The 21,198-nt window shown below is 42.1% G+C and overlaps 1 protein-coding gene across 1 annotated transcript in view; it reads left to right on the top strand.

The window, feature by feature from the left end:
* The window catches only part of LOC112465517 (TSC22 domain family protein 1-like), a 79,052-nt gene that overhangs the window by 20,914 nt on the left and 36,940 nt on the right, over positions 1-21,198 (top strand). Inside the window, exon 2 of the mRNA XM_025033085.1 lies at positions 19,259-19,544. Coding sequence (XP_024888853.1) covers positions 19,259-19,544 — 286 coding nt within the window. The remainder of the gene's footprint in view (positions 1-19,258; positions 19,545-21,198) is intronic.

Raw genomic sequence — 21,198 nt, forward strand, 5'->3', positions numbered from 1 at the left:
TAAATCTCACCCTCTTCCGACACCGCCGTCCCACCCGACGGACCACGTCGTGTGACGTATATCGGGCTCACAAAGGGCCCCGACCTGATCTGCGACCTACGGAACGGAGAGAAGAGGAAAAAAAAAGAGACGTCTGCACGCGGCTTGCGCTATGTGCGTGTGCGCGCGTGTGCGCACATGCAGGGTGAAAGACGAGAATCCGCTCTCGCAGTTGACCCACCATGGCTCGATCTTTTGTAACGTCGACGAGCCGTCGCGATCCACGCTTGTCGCCGATGTCTTGGTTCGTGAGTAACATAATAGTACACGCGGAGCGACAATAATTTCAGAGATATTAAACATGTGTCTGTTTCCTGTTTGCCTGATTCTTCGCGCAAAACAAGATATTTACCTCTTAATATTTTATATAATGTTCATTTTACAATATTACGAGAGATGCCATTGAATTATGACTAGTTTCACAAAACGATGCTTCTTAATTGAAATTTCTTCTTCTATCTCGAAAACCCAGAAATGCAAGTGCATTCTCTCCCGACGACATTCATGCTTACGAAGCAAATTACTTTTTTATTATTGTAATAAGTCGCGCACGGTTAGTAATTACTAGTATCGAGATTGTTTTGCGAAAACGACTACTGGAATCGGTCGTTTTTAAGGGACGCGGTTTCTACATGCACACGATACATTCTCGCTGGAGACGGTGCACGCCTCTCCTGGGATTGGCGACGATCGGACGTCGCACACGTATACTCGGTGACAAACAGAAAGAAAAGGATCCGCTATTATAGCGATGACAAACAGAAGGCAAAGGGTCGCTAGTGTGACGAATGCAGAGGTATCAGGAAAAGCCAACAAACGCGGGAGAGAAACGAAAAACTACACCGAGAATGCGGCGAAATCGTGACGACGCATAATAGCGATCGTCGTCGCTTAATTTTGGGTGCATACCCCCGTGTCGAATGTAAAAATATATGCTTCCACGCCAGAATGATTATACAAATTTTTTTCGAAAGGCACAAACTTTATCACTTCATAACCAATATTAGAGAGAGATAACTATTATAACAACATTTTTCTTAAATATAAAAAAGATTAAAACAAGGCTTTTAGACAAGGCCGAGGATCGACAAGGTTGAAGAATTTCAAATTACGTGAAAAGTTCGTACTTAAGGTTTCCTGACAATTTTATAAATTCTCAACAAATGGCAGTAACTACCGCAAGTTTACGTTTTAAAAAAATCTAGCACGAAAGACTTATCATATCTAATGCTAGTTTCTTGTTAATAAACTGTGCGTGTCACGGAATATTAGAAAATTATATGCAAGTAATCGGTATCATGAAAAACTACGTCGCCCCGAGAGTGCAATAGTGCTGATCTTCGGCCAATGACTGATGAAAATTTATGCAAAACGTAGAACATGGCGGTGAATGACCAGTTAAAGAATATTATTAAATATACTTTTCTATTCAAGAGAATATTATCCCTGACTCCTATTTTTGCTTCAGATTATTTACTCGTAAATTTAAATTCATATTTTTGTGTACTATTAATTATATGTTAAAAATATGCATTCCAGAATTGTTAATAAAAAATAGTACTAATACGTTGGTGAAAGCGGTAGTGAGCAATGGTAATTTACTAATGCGTGTAAACGCTGAAGAGAGAATTACGCTCGTTGAAAATATTTCTCGGAAGCGAATGTTCGCGGTTGGGATTTACGTGAGAACCTCGAGATCGTGCGAGCATAGCGGAGAGAGTTCGATTTCTCGAATTTCTTGGCGATGCCGCCGGCAGCCGGCGAGCCTGCCGCTGATCGAAGCCGGCGTCCTTCGAGCCACGACGGGCCCGCGTTACGTACGAATTTAAAGGATTTCGCGAAATCTCCCCGTCCGCCACCGCGGCGGGCGCGCGCGCGCGCGCGCGTGCACGCGGTCGAGGTGAACAGCGTACCGGCAGACTTCTCTCTTCGAGCACAGCTTGAGGCAGGATGAAGACGTCCAGAGCTTCGTGGCAGCTCAAGGTCTGCCACTTCTCCCTTCTCTTGAGAATCTTTACGCTCCCTCTTGCCTCCCTCGGCGCGGTGTCTTCCTCGCACTCTCCCTGCACCTCTCGTTCTTCCTCCGTCCTCTTCACGCGACCTCCTCTGCTTTCTTCGTTTTCCCCCCTCGTGCCGCTGGCGGTCCGATTTTGGCGAGAAGGAGATCGGCAAAGTGCTCAGTCGGGAAGACGGACAAGGACCAAGCGAATCGGGAGGGGTAACAGGCGGGGGATCCCGCCAGCGCGCAAGCGAGAGGGACGTACAAACCCAACGGGCTGAAATAATAGGTTGCGCCTGCGCGCTCATTAACCTTTATACCCTGCCAGGCTGCGAGTACCACCAATCTTCTTCCTTTCTTCCTGCGATGCATCGGTACACCCTGGTAGACGATACGTGTGTTTGCTTTACCATGATCGGGCACACACGAGCCGACCGGCTGATAGAATCGACGGTGGGTGTGCGCGAGTCGTTTTCTTTTATGCGGATTTTATCTGAAATCGGACTTAAACAGAACGGAAGAGGGTGCGCGCTTTTATTTGTTCTACGTAAAGGCAACTAGAGCGCGGTGAACGTTTCCATGTGGATAATTTCGGATAATTATTCCCGCACGATCTCCCGCGGTATACGTAAATTACGTACATTGTACAGCGCTGCTCTAAAAGAATCGCGCAGATCCTCTCATTATCGCGCGACTCTTTTAATGCTCATAAATTAGTCGCGTTATCTCGCTACGAGATCAGGCGAAAAGAAAGGTAGACGGATGTCAGTGCAGTCAACTACATGCTACATGAGCACCAATTAAATATCTAAATGCCGTTACACAATTACGTAACGTTTTTCCCAACACTCTTGTGCGACTGGGTTTTTTTCCTTTTAGAGAGAGCGAGAGAGAGAAAGATATCGTCTGGTAATTGCCGCTCGGGCACCTGTCGACCGTCTAGATTTTCTTAATCCACTTCGATCTTGCCAAATCAAGTGTTACTGGATCTCGACGCGGGCGCGATACGATCGCACGATACAGACGGAAAAACGTGTGCTATGAAACAACCGGTCGATTGCATTCGCGCTACTGCAGCTGTTGCTGCGTTCGCGCGAGGACGCATTCGAATAATCATTCGCGCGACAGTAATTATTGCTGCATTCAATTTGCGATTAATTATAAAACGGATTTATAGCGATAAACGCGCGAGAATCGCTTTTTTTTTGCTGAGCTCAGATATTACCACGAAGCGCGCTTCTTAATCCTTCCATTAATTTCGGGAGCCCGTTCAACATGGCTCTCACACATACAAAAGCATACACACATTCTCTCTCTCTCTCTCTATCGGGTTTGGTGAATCCGGGTTAAATCTCCGTTCCGAAATTTCAATGGCGGCCGCAACGAATGAGATCACCCTGCCGTGTACGCGTTACGGAATATCTATAGCGTTTATGGGGTTGCTACCGGCCTAACCAACGCGTGTGCGTGAGGCCGATGGCGAGAGATTACCGTTGGTTAAAATACCGACAAGGCTCGACTGTCGCCGTTGTCGTTCTCGTTGTCGTCGACCGAACGACGTGTTTACGGATTAAAACATCGTGTCTCTCTTCGCGCAGCGCCGGCCTTCTCTTTGGGGGATTATGAGAATTCTGATGTTATAGCCGGGGCTTTTTATATTGTCCGTTCCCTCCCTGACAAACGTCCAATCCCTTTGGATCAGCCGTCGAAGACACCTCCCGGCTTTCGCCGTATAGGGCACCGCCACAAAAAAAAAGAAACGAAAAGAGAGCATCCCCTAAGCTTGTCAACGAGAAAGCGAACTCGAGAGCAAATGATCGCGGAACGTTTCCAAAACACAAAGTGACAAATAGTCGGAAAGGAAAAAAGTACCGACACAAAAAGAGGAAGTCTGCGTTAAACGGGAATAATATGTATGTAATAAGAATCGATAAAACACACGTATTCGTTCACTCTTAGTTACCTAATAATAGTCTACACGCAAACTATATGTAAATGAATCTTATCGTTACTGTCTTTCGTGAAAATAAATAGCATCTTAATCAATATAAACTCTTTTATCTAAAAATCTAAAAATTATACTATTATAACGCTTGCATATAGTGCGTATCTATGGACTGATCAGCATGCCATTGATCGGTTATCGATCGATCAATCCGTCGATCACCATCGAGGAACGTTCCGGGACGACTGTCTCGCGCGAAGACGCACGTCCGCGGCGCGTTCCACGGTGGCGAAATTCGTAACGACTTGATCGATTCCCTTTATCTCCGGCAGCGACGAGACAAAAGGAGTCGCGCACGGCTGGAAGCTCCGAGGCGGCCGCGGGTTCGGGCATAGTCGAACTCCCGCACCTCCACCTGACAGAGGGCCCACAGATTTATCACCGTGGACCTCTACCCGCACCAGATATCATCTCACCGCCGCCGATCTCATGTCCCGTCATACGTAATCCCGGCGCTCCGACAGCTCATCTATTTATGAGCTGGCATTTCTTCCCTCCGGTCTCGCTCGTTCCCTTACCCTCGCTCGCCCACACTTCGCTCGAACTCGACGCCCCCCCGCCAGGAACAACCAGATTTTTACATACGAGAGACACAGGGCGCAGCCGTCCGAATTTTTTCCTCGCAGACGCTTAGAAAAAATTGTGCTGATGCGAACATGCACACAGGACGATTATACGTTACTTTATGTACTTAAACCCTATAACGTCGGCATAAGATCAAGCTTGTAATGTAAAATGGTTCCTAAGTAAATAATGTCCGTAAGAAATTGTGCATTTCTCCTAATTATTGTGATTAAAACCCGAGAATTTTATATATTCTTGAAATTTATATAATATTACCTAAATGACTCATAAATACTCAAAAATACACGGAATGCAGGGATACTTTATTTTAATATTTATCACAAGTAACTGTTTATAAAACCAGATTCGACGACAGTGTACTCAGGGAGTGAAATTTGGGTCTACGGAAAACGAACCGTGTCCCTGTTAATGTGATCATTTTTCAGGCAGGTTTATGGAGAGACGGCCTTATTAAGCGGAAGAAAAAATGTTCCACGGAGTGTGGGGGCTTGATGACCGTTCTAATCTTGATCAAACACGAAAGTGCCTATACGAAAAAGAAAATAATACACATGAGACATTCGAAACCGGATAAGTTTGGCTTGTCTATTCAGCCATATCTATTCATCTATTCGGATATAAAATACCGCGGTAGCCATCACGTATACGTTGACGAAAATAATGGCCATTGTATAATTCCGAAAATGGGCGACAATGATACAATATTAACGCTCTCGTTATGTGTAAAATAATATTCCATCATTTATTGAAAAAATATAACAGGAGAATATTAAAATTTATTATAAAATAATCATATAATTAAAGAATGGTTACCAAATAAAATAGAGATGTTTGTAGAACACGGTGAATATGTACAGTTTCCATAATAACAAGTAGCATATGCAAATTGACACTTCTTTCCTTCCTTCCATTGGATTTTCCAACATACACCGATCATGAATAACGAGTTGTGATTACTGATCATAAGGTTTGAAGTACGTGAATGGCAGAGTGCTACAGCTATATCGAAGCGAGACAGGAAGCGAGAAAGGCATGATTTGCCGCAACGTTCACCGAAAGAAACGAAGCGCGAAAAATATGCGTTTCATCCGGTGTATTCGCGCACATGTTGCAATGTAATACTTTTCTCGCAAGTTTATCAATTCCCATTCATTCTTGTCCTTTCGTCATTTAAACGTGATAATTTCTCATGATTATTCCTCTTTGATGGAACACTAGACAAATATGACTCTCGTAGAAATGAGTAAACCGATTTTAATCGTGCATTTACGAGTATAATGTTTTGAAAACCACTATAAAAGCATGTATATGTATAAAAAGTATTTCTATTTATAAATGACTAGGAAGACACTTAGTAATTTTTATATAGTTTCCCAATTAATCATAAGAGCTTTTTCTACTTCACATGATTTTCACTTCGTGTTAATCGATCAACAGATCTGTCGATGGTCATCTAAGTCGCGAACTTTCCTTGCTGTCTTCCGCATTCGATTCTTTGGATACTGGCTGTCTATCAGGTTTCAGGATGTGAAGTGCCAGCCGGCAGAGATACGCTCTCACATGATGCGCGATCATCGGATGCCAACCGGCCGACGATGATAATCACGCGGATTAAACGTAGCGGATAAGGCGCCAGGTGTTCGTGTTTGAATCTTTCTCAACACGCAGAAAATTTTTCTCGAATAATGTAGAATACTCATAATAAAATTTACTAGATTTGCTAGGTTCCGGTAAGATATACGCGTATTCAACCGGAAATTAATATATGACATTAGAAATGTAATAGTTTGATCAGATACATCTTGTAACCTAAAGGTAAATAAATTTGCCATACTATCAAGGAAATATGAGAACAGTAAAAAAGTCCCATACTAGTATGTGTATATTCGACGTTGTAGCTTGAATTGCCAACTTCACATGTCTTGGATTGAGCGTTGTTTTTTAAGACAGTATAGGAAAAATATAATCTAGAATGGTACCTATTGTGAACTGTATAGAAATATTCGTTGCGTATCTGGCAATAGTTTATGTTCTTTATAGAAATGCGATAGTAACCGCGATCGTGGACGACGGAAGGCGCGCGGCGCGAGCGGCAACGTGGGCTCGCGCGGCGAGAGGATTCGGCTCGCGCCCGCTACGCGGCGCATCGCCGGTACATTCTCGCGTGATTAAAATTCAACATCGACCTTTATATCTAGGGCAGCTCGGCAGGGTCCCTATAGCGTTCTTAACGTTCGCACGTGGCGGACAGCTGACCGCCACAGCCTATAACGGCAACTTATTCAACTTATGTTTTTTGACATGACTGCAACAGACGTCTCGTTTTTTGTTCATCAGCGATATTCGGGATAAGACACAATCGGACAAAATATAATTGAATCATTCGTCTTTAAATTAACGTAGTAAAACGCGCTCTCGAAAGTCCCATACTTGATGGAAATATTTACTTCTGCGTATAGTTTTATTTTTTGCTCTCTAAATTTTCCTATACTTTCTTGAAATCTTTTGCATATTATGAGTATATCCTAGCCGTGCAAGATTAGTATGGTATTTACTTTGTTCGTGTATACTTGTATTTACGAGAAAAATTTTCTGCGTGAAGACGCATCGAAGATAATAATGCGAAACAATTATTACTCATCTGACATGATTAATATTTATGTAATTAAATTAATAAGACGATGATCTTTTTCAAAACTGTCAGTTATATGTAATTAATTATATTTCTTATATTAAGATCAGAGAAATAATGTTTGCTTAGACATTCCATATATCAATCAAGTAGCAATTATTTGAGGGAAGAGTGTTTTTCTAAAATACATACTATATAAATAGTATATCTTTTACAATGTAAGTTCTTAAGATAGATGCAGGAAAAATAGATACATTCTGTATAATTTTGAGATCACAAAACACGAGCATCCTGATCACATAATTTCTGATCCCCGCAAGATTAAATATAATCTTCAGTTTAAAGTTTGTAAAAAATTCAAGACGCTACCCTATAATTTGTTGAAAAATCCCTAGTATTATAGGGGATACTTAAGTTAACGCACATACTTGGCAACTTATGACGGTTTCCGGCACAGAAGTTCAGACGACGAGCCATCAGCAACGAGCCAAGCGATGAGCGCGGAAACGCAAATCAACAGACAATGATAATCGCGCGAATGAGACGTTTGGATGTCGGGTGTTCGGCTACGCGAGCGGAGCTCACGCGTTCCTCAAACGAGCGGGGGCCCGAGGCCAAAGGAGAAAGCCCATTGCGCCGACCGCGGTCGGAGTGGATCCGCGGGCCCGAAAAGAGCCGCGCGACGAACGGTGTGTGACAGCGTGTAATCTCGCCTCGGTTTCGTGCCCGCCGAAATAACAGGTTCCTCTTTCCCTCGTTCGCGGCTCGAGATCTTCCCTGCTCTTTCCTCGCTTCCCGACGCGGCCGCATACACCGTGGGCCTCGGTGCCCGGTGCAGCGCGGTGCCTCGTTCTTATCCGGTACCCGTCGCACAAAGTTACGGTTTCGCGTCGGAGACATTATTAAGCCGGCACCGACGTCGTCGCACGAAACAGGCTGCGGCGGAGATGGTGGTACGCCGGATCGAGCGCCGGGGAACCGGATCTTGAAAGTTCTCGCATGCACATGTAAACGCGCGCGGCGCTCGAGGGGACTCTAACGACGATCGCGTGGAGATACGACCAGTGCGAGTGAGTTTATAAAAGTTCGCCTGGAAGTTCATAATGCTCGTGTGCGCTGGTCAGCCCTCATGGCGAAATGAACGCCTTGTAAATGGTTTACGCTGAGGTCCGGTCCAATATACTAACTGACAATCCTTAATGCTTATACCAGCGCTTTTAGAAATTACTATCCAACTTTCCCGCTCCATTCTATAATGAGCTTTATTCGTGAAACAGAAATTATCCTATTATTAAATACCTTCTTTGTAATCTAAGCTATTAGCATGAAGTAAATGTTGTTTTTGCTAAAACGATTTTTCCGTACATGTGCAAAGTACCTATGAGAATCTATCTAAAAAATTGTATTGCATTAGTAAATGGAATTATTTAAAAATTAAGGATACATGCAATGTTTCCTGGCGAGTTTAAAAGAATATGCGTTAAGAATCAATTGGAGATAGCAAAAGTAATAGCAGTCACGACCGACGTAATTATTTATCGTTCGCGAACCTGCGCGGACAAGAGTTGCGCAACATTTGATTAAGACCGTGAACGCGGTGCTAAATGTTCCACGCGCATTGATCCCATATTTCATGAATCAATTTCTCCATTTAACCGGCGCGATGCGAACAGAACCGACTGGCCGCTACCATGCCGGCGATCCTCAAGAGAAACCCGGCCGCTTGAAAAATGACGTTTCGCTCGGCTAACTTCGCCGTCGAGGGGTAAGCTCAAAACTATCCGGCCAACTGCGGCCGGTAGTACATCGGTAGCTTTGAACCGGTTGTGGCCGCCGATTGCAACTCGCCGGAAACTGAAATGACCGAACGCCGCGACGCCGCGTACGTATGGATATAAAATACATATATCTTGAATGTGTATGCGCGTGTGTCATTGCTCTTTCTCTTTCACTGTGTTTCTCTTGCCAGAACGACAGCGGTTTCACCATGACGACGATGATATCGCGCGCCACGTCGATCCGCATGAATACCGAAGAATCAATCACCGTGCCGATCGGTGGTGCCGATAGGCTGGAGAGCGTTGCACGATCTCGATTTGCATCGGCGGTCCGCGGCATTGAAATCATAATAATAGGCTGGACCATTCTTATCGCGCACCGTATGGGATAAAGATGTCTTTAAGCATTCTTCTTGCGCTGGCTCTCGCTCTCCAACCGGCACTACACTTCGGAAACGCGAATCGTTGCGTCGTTCCACATGCGTGCACGTGGCTGCGAAGCGATACCGAACACAAACGGATGAGAATACAAATATTTTAAAATATTAAAGTACATGTCGCGGATTGCAGTATTAAAATAAATTATATAAAACTAAAGTTCTCATAACTTTAGATAGTAATCAATATTAATCATAAATATTTAGTGAATCAATATTTCAATTTTTTTTGTGTATATACAATATAACAGACCAATTATGGGAAAAAAATAATAATAAACAAAATTACGTGATAAATTCGAAAACGAAACGAAGGATAATTCTATTATTGAATCCCAATAGAACACCTGGTGCGGAACATCGCCGTTCCCGCAACCCTAAAAGCTGGCGCTTGGCTCGGTTCTGGACCGCATTCTTTGACGCAAGAGTGCAGAGTCATCCGGAACGGTTCACTGTCAACGTCGAAACACCACAATTTCCGACGATGATAGAGAACCAACCACCTGCACGAGATGGTGTTTGTCCGCGGCTTCAATATCCTACGGTCAATTAAGCGGCCATTGTGCCATGCTGAATGCATTCTTATGTGTGCGACAAATATTAAATTATCTGAAGAGTAGGAGGCTTCTAAAAGATTGGACACGCCCACATACATACACATACCATTTTTGAAAAATTACAATGTCGTCGATCAAGTATTATACGAATAGAAATTCTAAGTGCCCTTGTACGTTGGCAGTTATTACGAGGCATGAAGATAATGTGATGTATCAATGCGTCTGAGCTTTTCGCTCGAGGTAAATTGCTTCTCACCGTATACTCGCCGAATAGAATCCGATACGACGGATATCGTAAACTAGTACTTTCTTCTTGGCGATAATACAGACTATGTCTGAATATTACCAAAGTATCTCTACTGGATGTGAATATCTGAACTACGATTTCTATTCTGAGCTGCAATTATTCGCAATTCGGTAGCAATCTCGCGCGCATCTCGGGTACGATTGCGACGATTGCGACTCCGTATGGTAATCGTTACTCGGATACCTCGACGCAGATCGCTGGATCGCCGCTCCTAGCTAGGGGATATACTGCCGACCTTAACCTCCGCATGATATACACCGCGTCTCTCAGTACGCATGCACGTGTATATTGTACCCTATCTCCCAATCGGGTAGATACCGTAAAGGAAATTAAAATTACGCGGCTCCGGCGAATACGATACATCCTTACATTCCGGTAAAAGCGCCTGTACGTAAATCAATTTGTCATGAAGTACCGCGGAATTCTATCGTTTTCAGCGAAATCGTAGAATACCTCAGAATACATTTATCCATGCCTGACGTATAATCCTCCGTCGATGGGTTTCCCGACCGCGGTGCGTATTTTTCAATCCGATAATATCTCGGCGAAGCGGGCGCGATAATTGTAAAATATTCCGCCACTAAACGCGTTCCAGTTTAACGTCTTAATTCGAGCAACCGATAATTTTTAGCGTTCCACCTCGCCTGTCGCAGATAATATAGCCGGCGGTCAATCAGCCACCGATCTTACGCGCTTGCTTGACTCGGCCTAGTCATTCGAGAATGTCCGCGCGCGGCCCCGTCGTCCTAGCTCGTCGTCATGGCAGACTTCAAGATCATAAGGTATAATCACAGGAGGGATCGTCCAACATTATAAACAGCACGGCGTCACGCGAGCGCACGAGTTAACGCCGTTGAAGTAGACTCCGCGAGGGTCGATCACAAAGAAGACGGAGAAGAAGAGGAACAAGAAGACAAAGATAAAGAGTAGTTGGAGGAAGTTTAAAGAATATAGCGGCAAAGGAAACTGCGTAAAGCAGGCGGTCACGAGAAAAACCACAGATCTCTTGTCTTCGGGTTCGCCAGAGACGAACGGACGTATAATCTTCGCAAGATAAAGAGAGAGATAGGGTGGCACGGCAGGCGGAGAAGTCGAGGAAGAGAAAGAGAAAGAGAGAAAGAGAGAGAGAAAGAGATCTCCTCGTGGTCAGGAGAAGGGTGGGGGCAAGGTGGATCGTGGATTGAGTCATTATGCTTGCTCGGAGGAGACCACAGGCCTTGATGCGGGAACGGCTGCCATCGACTCGTGAAAGGAAACCGACCGGATGATTCAACGCGTACAGACGGACAAAGTAGTCGCGGTGTCTACTATATACCGCTCGGTATATCCTCTTCTTCATCCTCCCCGCGTTCAGTTCATCGTCGTTGTTTCCTCTCCTCGCCATTTCTCCTCCTACGATCGGCTTCGGTCAGATGGACGAAGATAAGTCATAGAACGTTCATCACGTTCGATCACGAGTGCACGCGAGAGAGTTTGAAGCGAAAGACGAAGATAAACGAGATCCCCCGATCCCACGTTAACTCATTATCGGCAAGTTCTGTGTTCGCTCTCCCAGAAAATTAATGGGACAGCCACTCTTCCGGATTCGCATGCGCCATCATTCCTTCCGTTCTTCTACATTCGGACCTATTGTCCCTATTACAATCGATTTCTTTTCCCATCGAAATAATAGTCATCTTGTTAGCGGAACAAACCTTTTATTCGTAGGGGAACAAATAATTTTCTTCTAAATTTTATTTAAAAAAAATTATTTTTTTTTCCTTGAGCAACGAAAGCCTATGACGAGTCAACATGACTGATTCGCTACCGGACACGTCGGTTTTCAGCTACACTAACATTGTTGACCCGATGAAAGGGAAGTTCTCGCGTCACACGACGCCACTAACATCAGCACGTACCATAATATTATGACATCGGGCCGGTCCACTAACTGGTTTTGTATCGATGCCATTACCGGGGCTAATCCGCCACCGGATTTTATCTCGTCCCCAATACCAATACAAGCCGAATGAGAACAATGTTTTAACGTAAGCCGCTACGAAGAGGAAAGGTGAGAAGCGCAAACGGGAAGAAACAGGTTCGGGAACCCGCAGATACGTCCCTGTGAGAAGTCAACAGAACCCGTAGATCCTGTTGACCGTTTTAGATCGATCATCCTGTTCTTAGGGAGGACTAAAGTATCTTTTGACAAGTCATTTTTGTCCGTTCGTTTCAATCTTCTTTCGAGGGAATGAAGCGAACGAAATAGATTTTGATGTTGATCTTGCTTTTATCTCGACATAATAAAACCAGACATTCATTTCGACATCGACATCAAAAATAAAAAAATTAATCTCTTTAAAATTAAATCTCCTTGAGATAACAATCAATATAATAAAATTGTAACAAAAGATATTCTCACAAAGAATCAAGTCTGTTTACCGCATCACCGAAAAAAAAAATGTACTTTAATCTGAAAATTATTAGAAATAATTATAAAAGTTAAACGCTCATAAGTATACGAAATGCATAATAAAAAGGATAAAATAATTCTTCTGGAATATGCGATGACATTTATGTACGCATTCATATAAGCGCGCTTAACTGTCTATAAGATTAGAAGTAATTAATAAAAGGAAAAAATGTGTATTCTATTTTAACTAAATAAATAACTTCAGTCGCGAGTACATAATTAAATAATTTGTCATGCACCAAGTATAGCCATTAAATTCCTGAATAATAATATGCGTCTTCTATTAGCATATCGCGCGTGAATAACTAGGAGAAGGTAAATATGGTGACATAAACACATAATAAAGTCGTTTGATTAAAGAGCCTTCGCAAATCGCGTTTTACCGGCGAGAAGAGGATAAGCATTAAAGGTCCGCCGTGTCTTGGCGTAATCACGAGCGTTAATATTCTTCGCGCGTGCGTGCCTACACGTGCGCGAGTACACCTACAACCGCGCGCGGTTCGATAAAAAGTCGCTCGGGTGTGAAAATCATCATCGCCGTTGTCTTCGTAACGACGCGGAACATATCGAAGAAAAATGTACGGCCGGCTGAAATATACTCTGAGAAGTTCATTAACTCTCTCTTAATGCGCGAGGGTGTTGCGTGCTATGGCACGCGTGGGGTCGCGGCGCACGGCGAACAGCGGGAGATGGTAATTTGCGGCGTAATTTAAAGGAGACTTCATATGCTTTCACGGGCATTACGAACGCTCCACTTGCGATTCGCGTAACTGCAACGCTCTCGCGTCGCGACTCTCTCTCGACACGCACGAAATTGCGTATATGTATACGCAACGCGGAACGGATCTTTATAATCTTGTCGCATTTGTCTGTCCGGTTTAAATTGCCCTCTCAATTATCGGGCGTGTTAGGCATGTTCGCGAAATCGCGGATAATAACAATGCATATGCAATGAAAACGTATTACTCTTCGCAAAATTGTATGTCGCGTCAGTTTCGCAAGTATCCATTACTTGTTCTGTATCTTTATCAGTTCCGCGTATGATTTAGAAAGAACTCGATTAAACCGGTAACTTTATATCTCACTTAACTGTTATCACTATTAGAGCCCCAAGTGTTTAATGAAGAAATACGACATGCAAATGTTACATGACACTTGAGATAGATACCATGATTACATAATTAAATCATATGCAGTTTCTATTAAATTAATGAATATGTAATTAAATGAATATGTCTCGTATAAACCAAAACTGTTTTACTATCTCTATAATGTAACAGAAAAGATGACAACTGGAAAAGCATTATATTTTTAGTTACTAATTCCAAAATTATCGCATTGCGCATATTTAAAATTTCTATATTAAGATAGTCACATTTTTCAGTCTCATATTCTTCATTCCATACTCCAAATTTCGTGTTTTATTTTTATTCGATAAGGCGTAGAAAAATGCCGAAGTACCGCTGCACCGGGCTTCAATTAAGCCGAAATGAGATTGCCCCTCGCGCGGAAGAAAGCACCATGTCACGATCGCGTTTGTGCCTTTCCGAACATCGGAATTGAAGAATTTACGAGTCTGTTGAGCGAGCGAGCATTTGCCCTCCGCTTCCTCCTGGCCGCACGTCACGTCTCATGCACTCTCGCGGTTCCGTTCGGCCGGTCGGTCGAATTTCGTGGCCTCATGTCGCGCCGCCTCTCGTCTCCTTTCGGCCGTACGTCCATCCCGTGCGGATTCAATGTCCATGCAAAGCAAACGGCGGCCCCGGCACGGCTGTCAATTATCTGTTATATACGGCCCTGGCCCTCGAACCCATCCTTAACGACCCCTCAAACTTAGCGGGAGGAGAAAGAGAGAGAAAGAGAGGGAGAAGGAGAGAGAGAGAGAGAGTATAGAAGGAGAATGAACACGTCCCTCCGCCTTGCGCCAAGAAGCACCGAAAATTCACGGGGGCCACGAAGATCGTGAAACGACGTCAGCGAGACGACGAAGAGGACGGGATCGAAGACGAAGAGGCGACGCGAGATGGACCAGGAGGATCTTTCTGAGAATCATTTGATATTCCAACGTTCCCGCCACGTAGCTCGTGGGGTATTCTCCTCCTTTTGTCCTTCTCTCTGTCTCGAAGAGAGCAGATTCGCCCGCGAATAGCGTGCACTGTGTTATACCTCACCGCCAAATGTGTCAGAATTGCAAATGCGTGCGGTCCGACGAAACACGTCGAGTGGCGGTAGCGGCTCGATAGAAACGGAGCGCGAATTCCGCGGTACGAGCTCTAAGATATATTTGAAGACGACCGATGGAGAGGCAGAATGTTGGGGTATAAAGAGACACGAAAGAAACCGTAGGGACAATGGTGTGAATCGCAACCGAAACGTCAAAAGAATGTTAGATCCACTTTAACATGGAAATTTGAGGGAGACCCTATAATTTTAGTCGCATTCTGGACGTCGGCTCTTTGATTTCAACGTTTCTTATATTTTTGTCCAGCAAAAGTTGTGTTTCAATCGCCGTCAGCAATATTCACACAAACATTTAAAACGCCAATTACGTAATATTTGTTAATATTTTACAATACTTCAATTTTACCAAAATTCCCAAACAATTCAGATTTTTATGTCAATTTTTATATTATTTGGCGATATTTTAATCAAGAAAAAGAGAGTAATTTTATCAGTCACAAATGGATACTTAAATAACTTATGATGAACGAAAAGGAGTTATTGGCATCTAAAGCATAAAACGCACGAATCCGTGATTAGAACATTCGAGTTAACGAATATTTTAACAGGTTGAATCAGGCTTGTCCAGAAACGACGGAGCAGTTGAACAGGATGTTAGAGTTAACAAGGGGAGTTATAAGGACTTCATCCCTTTCGCTCGTAAACGCCAACGCCTCGTAATTATAACGAGATGTTTTCTTCGAATATAACGAGCACACCTGATGAGATCGGAAAGTAATAGCTCGAAGTGCTAGCACTTTGGATCAGTCCTTGTTAAGTTGATACCGATGTGCCGCAAATTAATCGAACAGTTTAATTAGCTAATATAGATGTAGATAATATTTCTTGTAAAATTGTGTAATCACGTCGTACATGAAGTATTATCGCGATAACGAACCGATTAGTCGTAAACATGAATATCGTTACATCTCGCTAACAGAAATGTAAACTAATTTTTTATATCACTAACCTGAGATTTGAAGCGGTCACAAACTTCGAGATTGACTATAATTTTATCGACTATGAGGTTCTTCTTTTCACAGCCAATCTTGGAAAGATAATACACGATGATACTTGAATTTCGACCTTGAATCCGACGATGCAAACGCGTGCAAATGATGCACTATCACACAAAAAATTTATATCGTCACGATAGCGTTAGAAATCGAGAAAATTAACCGCGTGTGACAGTCTGCCGATTCTCGATTGTCTTAATATATTGTTGTTTAACGTACAGGATGACCAAAAATGTCATATACGTCATATGTATCTAATAATTAAATGCGTTTCATTAATCGCATCATTAATCATATCATTAATTTAAAAAATTAGTTAAAGGTAATTATGTCATAATATTACAAATATTGAAAAAATTTTACCGAGAATAAAATAAAAGAAAACAAACATGGGAAGGAATGTGAGGCAAAGTTTTTTTCAATATCGTTCGTCATTACGCGGGTATCATCCTTCATCTCTTTTCTCGATATCAAATCGCGATATAGCGGATGTGCTCACTTGAAAAATTGACTCCACCTGGCCCCGCACACGCCGGATGAGATTGCCTTCGTAATTTCTCCACGGCTGGCCTCTACGAGCCGCGCTTCTTTAAAAGCACCACGCGATTGAACGCGCGCCTCGCCGATCCGCCGAAGGTGCGTCGCCGGCCGGATAATGGCTTATTAACAAAGCGTTGCCGTGGAACGCGGGGAAGTGACAGAGAGGGGCCTTGACGAGAATCGTACGAAGGAATCGAGAAGAGAGACGCGGAGGGAATGCGAGAATCCTGACGCCGGGAGTCGAGTCACGGGTTACTTCGACGCCTTCGTAGAAAGGGCTCCAACACAACGGGGCTTTAATTACGCCGATATCACGGTAATTAAGCTGATCAATGCGTGCCATTGTGCGCTGAGCGGAGGGTCTCAGCGCTTCTCCCGGTTCCTATCCACAATCCCGACCACGAACCTCCTCCCGCACGCCACAAAAGCACTCCACCCTCCGTGGAGATATAAGGACGTATCCTGCCCGCAGTCGAATCTTCACCGCGACCACCTCGCCGCCGCGCCGCCGCCGTGGAAAAGCCACGACAAAGAACGGGGAGGAGAATAAACACAGTGACTCTTCCGATCCCGTCGATGATACGCAAACCGTTGGACCTTCTACCGGCGCGGGCGACGCGAACGTCGAGCACGAAGAACCACCGCGGCCGCACAAATGGATCCCTCATGGGGAGATTATTTCGTTCGATCGTTCGACCAGATCCGAGACTGATGGAATTCAATGGAGAGGAACGCTTCGCGCGGCATTGTTTCTACGCCCCTCAATCTTTTTAATCCGTTAAAGTATAATGACCGCGCACGAATATCGTTCGGTTCTTTTAATGCATCTTGCCTAATAGCGATTGTTATAATTTGTAGATAGATTTAAAACTCTCTTATATATTCTTGTATTCGATTTTTATTTAATTATTACGTGCAACTTTCCTATTAAACAAACATAAATCAGGATTGAGATATTAGCTTTAAATTAAATACAACACTTCCTTACAAAACGTTTAGTGCGTTTCATTAAGAAAGTTACTCACAGTAATTTGTAAAAGTATATTAAAAGCGCCGTGTTATTTCCGTTCTATCATGATGAACTACATTTATCTCTAATACTAAAATTATGAATGTACTATTCCGCTTGAATATCTGTTTGCATATCCTAGATTGATATGCAGTTCACATGAAACATGTCGGAATGCCTAGTAGCAACGTATGGATAAAGCCATTAGTTATTACAGGTTGCGTGCGATTCATGTTCGAAGAATTTCCTATATCCTCAAGCTACTATACTACAATTATGGTAATCAAATAAGAAAAAAAAAGATACATTCATCTAATATCTCTCTAATATTTCTGTGTTTCGATAATTTACCATGCGGCCAAAAATATCGGGAGAAAGCTTAACGAATAATCATTCGCTATATCTATCGATTTTGAATTCTCTGTTAAACCCCGTCTTACGGCATAGAATTTCACCTTACACAATCATCGTCTTTCGAAGTAATCATTGTTTGACGAGCTACGCAAACCTTAAAGGCATATATATATATTTTTTATGCTACTCACTCGGAAATATGGAACGCTATACATGGTAATGTTTCTCGATTTTCTTGCCTAGCTCATGCGCAATCACGTTATGATCTCAGGTGCATGTTTGTTTCTTTCATAAAGAAATATATCCCATATATACCTATGCATCAAAAAATTTTGAATTAATAAATGTATTAAATTGCACAAGCTTTCATCTTATACATCATATAGCAGAATACATTTATTATCTTATTTATGTCAAAATAAAAAATTCTCGTACATATATGTACTTATAATTCTCGTTATCTGCTACACATTCCACATTCCATACGCAAATATTTTCAAGAGTACCTATATTTCAAAGCTTTTGATAATTCATTTCTTTAATTAACGCATGGATGTTGTTGTTTGTCAAGTCTCTTGTTCATTAAATTCTTGTACGAGACGCAGGAAGCGATCTAACTGAGCGAGGAAGAAAGAAGGCGCATTTGTTTGCTACCGCCCATACAGTTTCCAGTGTTTGTCGTAAGAGTTAGGACACTGAACGTCTCTTTGCGAAGACCCGCTTCATCCGGTGTTCCCCACTGTTTCAAGCAAGAAAAATGTTCAGAGATGCGCCGACTTTGTTCCTCACTCTTTTTGATTTTAACGTCTGTTTGCCCCGCCATTTCCTGAAACATGTACCCGTGGAGACAGACTGGATGCATTCGATTTTTTTCCACAACTGCGCAGGGATATGATGGGGATTCCATTAGTCATGTTTACTCGGGACTGTCAGAGCATTGGGACACATATAGACTAGCAGAATGTAAACCGCAGCAGATTACGCTTAGCAATTCATTTTTATAGAATTAATTTTAATATGATTAGAAAAGTTTGTGAAATTTCTTATTAATTGTAACTATTATTAGTTATAATTAAAATAGAGAAATCAGAACTATAATACGTGAAAATAATTTCTCAGGTATCTATTTAAAATTAAGTTAAAGAAACGCGCAATAAGTCCAACGGTGCATATATAAAAATATATTGTACGTTTCGTATAATCATAAAATTTTTACAATCAAAGACAATTTTTCATTAAAACCGAAAAAGTGAGGAACGCAATTCGTGCATTTTTAAACACATTTTCATGTTATGTGAATTTGCATTGACCACCTTCTTCATTTTTAGGTTACAGTCACCGGTTCAACCACGACAAGTACGAACACAGTCCATCCTAGTGTAAACGATATGGACTGGTTTGCCGGTGTCGCCGAAGAAGAATTATTGTATTATACCGGCGTCGGCAACGACGTCGATTCCCTGTGGGCTGTTATTGGGAGTTTTGTACCGCCACCACCTAGACCACCTTATCTACCCGAAGAGAGCATCGCCACCGATGGGCTCACCACCTGCGATTTGTGTTCGTGGGCATGGAGAAACGATAGGCATTCTTTTTCCCTGGACGGCACCCTTGGTAAGTCTTATACATTTCTCGTCGTACTAGATTTTTATCGCTTTTTTTTCTCGTTCGGAAAATGTGCTGGTTATTTTTAATTTAACCATTTATTATACAAGCATAATCAAAAACAACAAAATCTAACATATAAAATCTACGCGAATAAAAGCCAGTATATAAGCATAACATAAAATAAAATTATATATATTAAAAAAAAATAAATCCCGTGATTATCATTTTATTAAATAAATTTAAAAATAAATAAGTAAATTTTGAAAAATTCATGAGTGTGAAAAACTGTGAAGAACTCTTCCTTTCATAAAATAAAACTACTTATATTTAAGTATGATTTCGACACTAAAAAAAATAAAAACGTTTAATTCTGTCAACTCATTCTGTCTTACACCGTTAACTTTCAAACGCCGAACTTTATTAAATGTTTTAATTGCTCCACATTAGGTCACTCGAACGCAATCCAAGAATTTTCTATCCGGCACGAGGAAAAATACTATCGAAATATGTTCGCTTCAAATAATGTGGCGTTCGTCATATGCTCTGTCAGTTTTTCTTGTCATCACTTCAGCTAGTAGTTCTCGAAAGATGACGAGTGGTCTTTCGAGCCATGCATCTGTCCACATCAGAACCGAGGGTTATTCCTCGTATACACACTCAACCATGTTTGCAACGTGTTTATTCGTCAAACAGCTTTTCCAGTCTAGTACGTGCTTCAAGATTTGGGGAGATCCCTCTCGAATAAACGTCAACGAAGGTTCATTGTAACGATGCTGTGAAATTTCTATTCCTCTATAGGAACCCTCACGAATATCAAGCGCGTTAGATTCTCTTCTAATTATCGTTATGCCGCACGCGTACAAGTTTTTATTTCATATATTATTCCAATATAATTTCATTAAAAAAATAAAAATTATAAACGATGTAAAAGTTTTTTTATTGGAACGCTAAACGTTAATTATCTAGCAGCTCGTGGTTAAATTTGTAAGAATATCTACATACTATGACTTGGTTACAATCTTCTTAGATATCTTTATTTCTCACTCCGCTTGCCGCACGCAGAAAGTATATGGAGATTTTCATTATTCCGGATTGTGCTCCAAATCAAAGGTTGGACACAAAATAAACATCGGCGCGATTATAAGAGAGATCGTTATTACGAGCACACGAGATGACCGTCTTAAGCACGATCATTAAACGTAATGATAAGTAATGCAAACATGGCGTACATAGTACGTGCCGCATTTTTTGCCACCTTCGTTGTTCGCGATTTTTGTCACATCTTAATTGCAAGAGCACAAAAAATGCATTTAATACAGTTTTACATGATGGTAATATTACTTTCTCATTCATAATTACATGCTAAAAGAAACGGAAAATAGTAATCCTGCTATATAAAAAACGGAGGCAGATTAAAAAATATTAAAACCGCAGCAAAATCATGGAAAATTGCTATGCAAGATCGCTAGAAGCTTTATGCTTTTCTGTTCCTTATCTCTCGTTTTACTTATTTCTCATTTTTCATCTATATTAATCAGCAGCTGTATTAATTCTCGTAACGGAGATATTGCTAGAACCATTACGGTCATATTTTAAAGCGGAAGCACGAAGCCAGACATTAATTGTGCATCAATCAAATATTTTTTTATTAAATTCGACT

The sequence above is a fragment of the Temnothorax curvispinosus genome, unplaced genomic scaffold (genome assembly GCF_003070985.1).
Source record: "Temnothorax curvispinosus isolate PA1 unplaced genomic scaffold, ASM307098v1 QBEX01015291.1, whole genome shotgun sequence".
Taxonomy (NCBI): Eukaryota; Metazoa; Arthropoda; class Insecta; order Hymenoptera; family Formicidae; genus Temnothorax; species Temnothorax curvispinosus.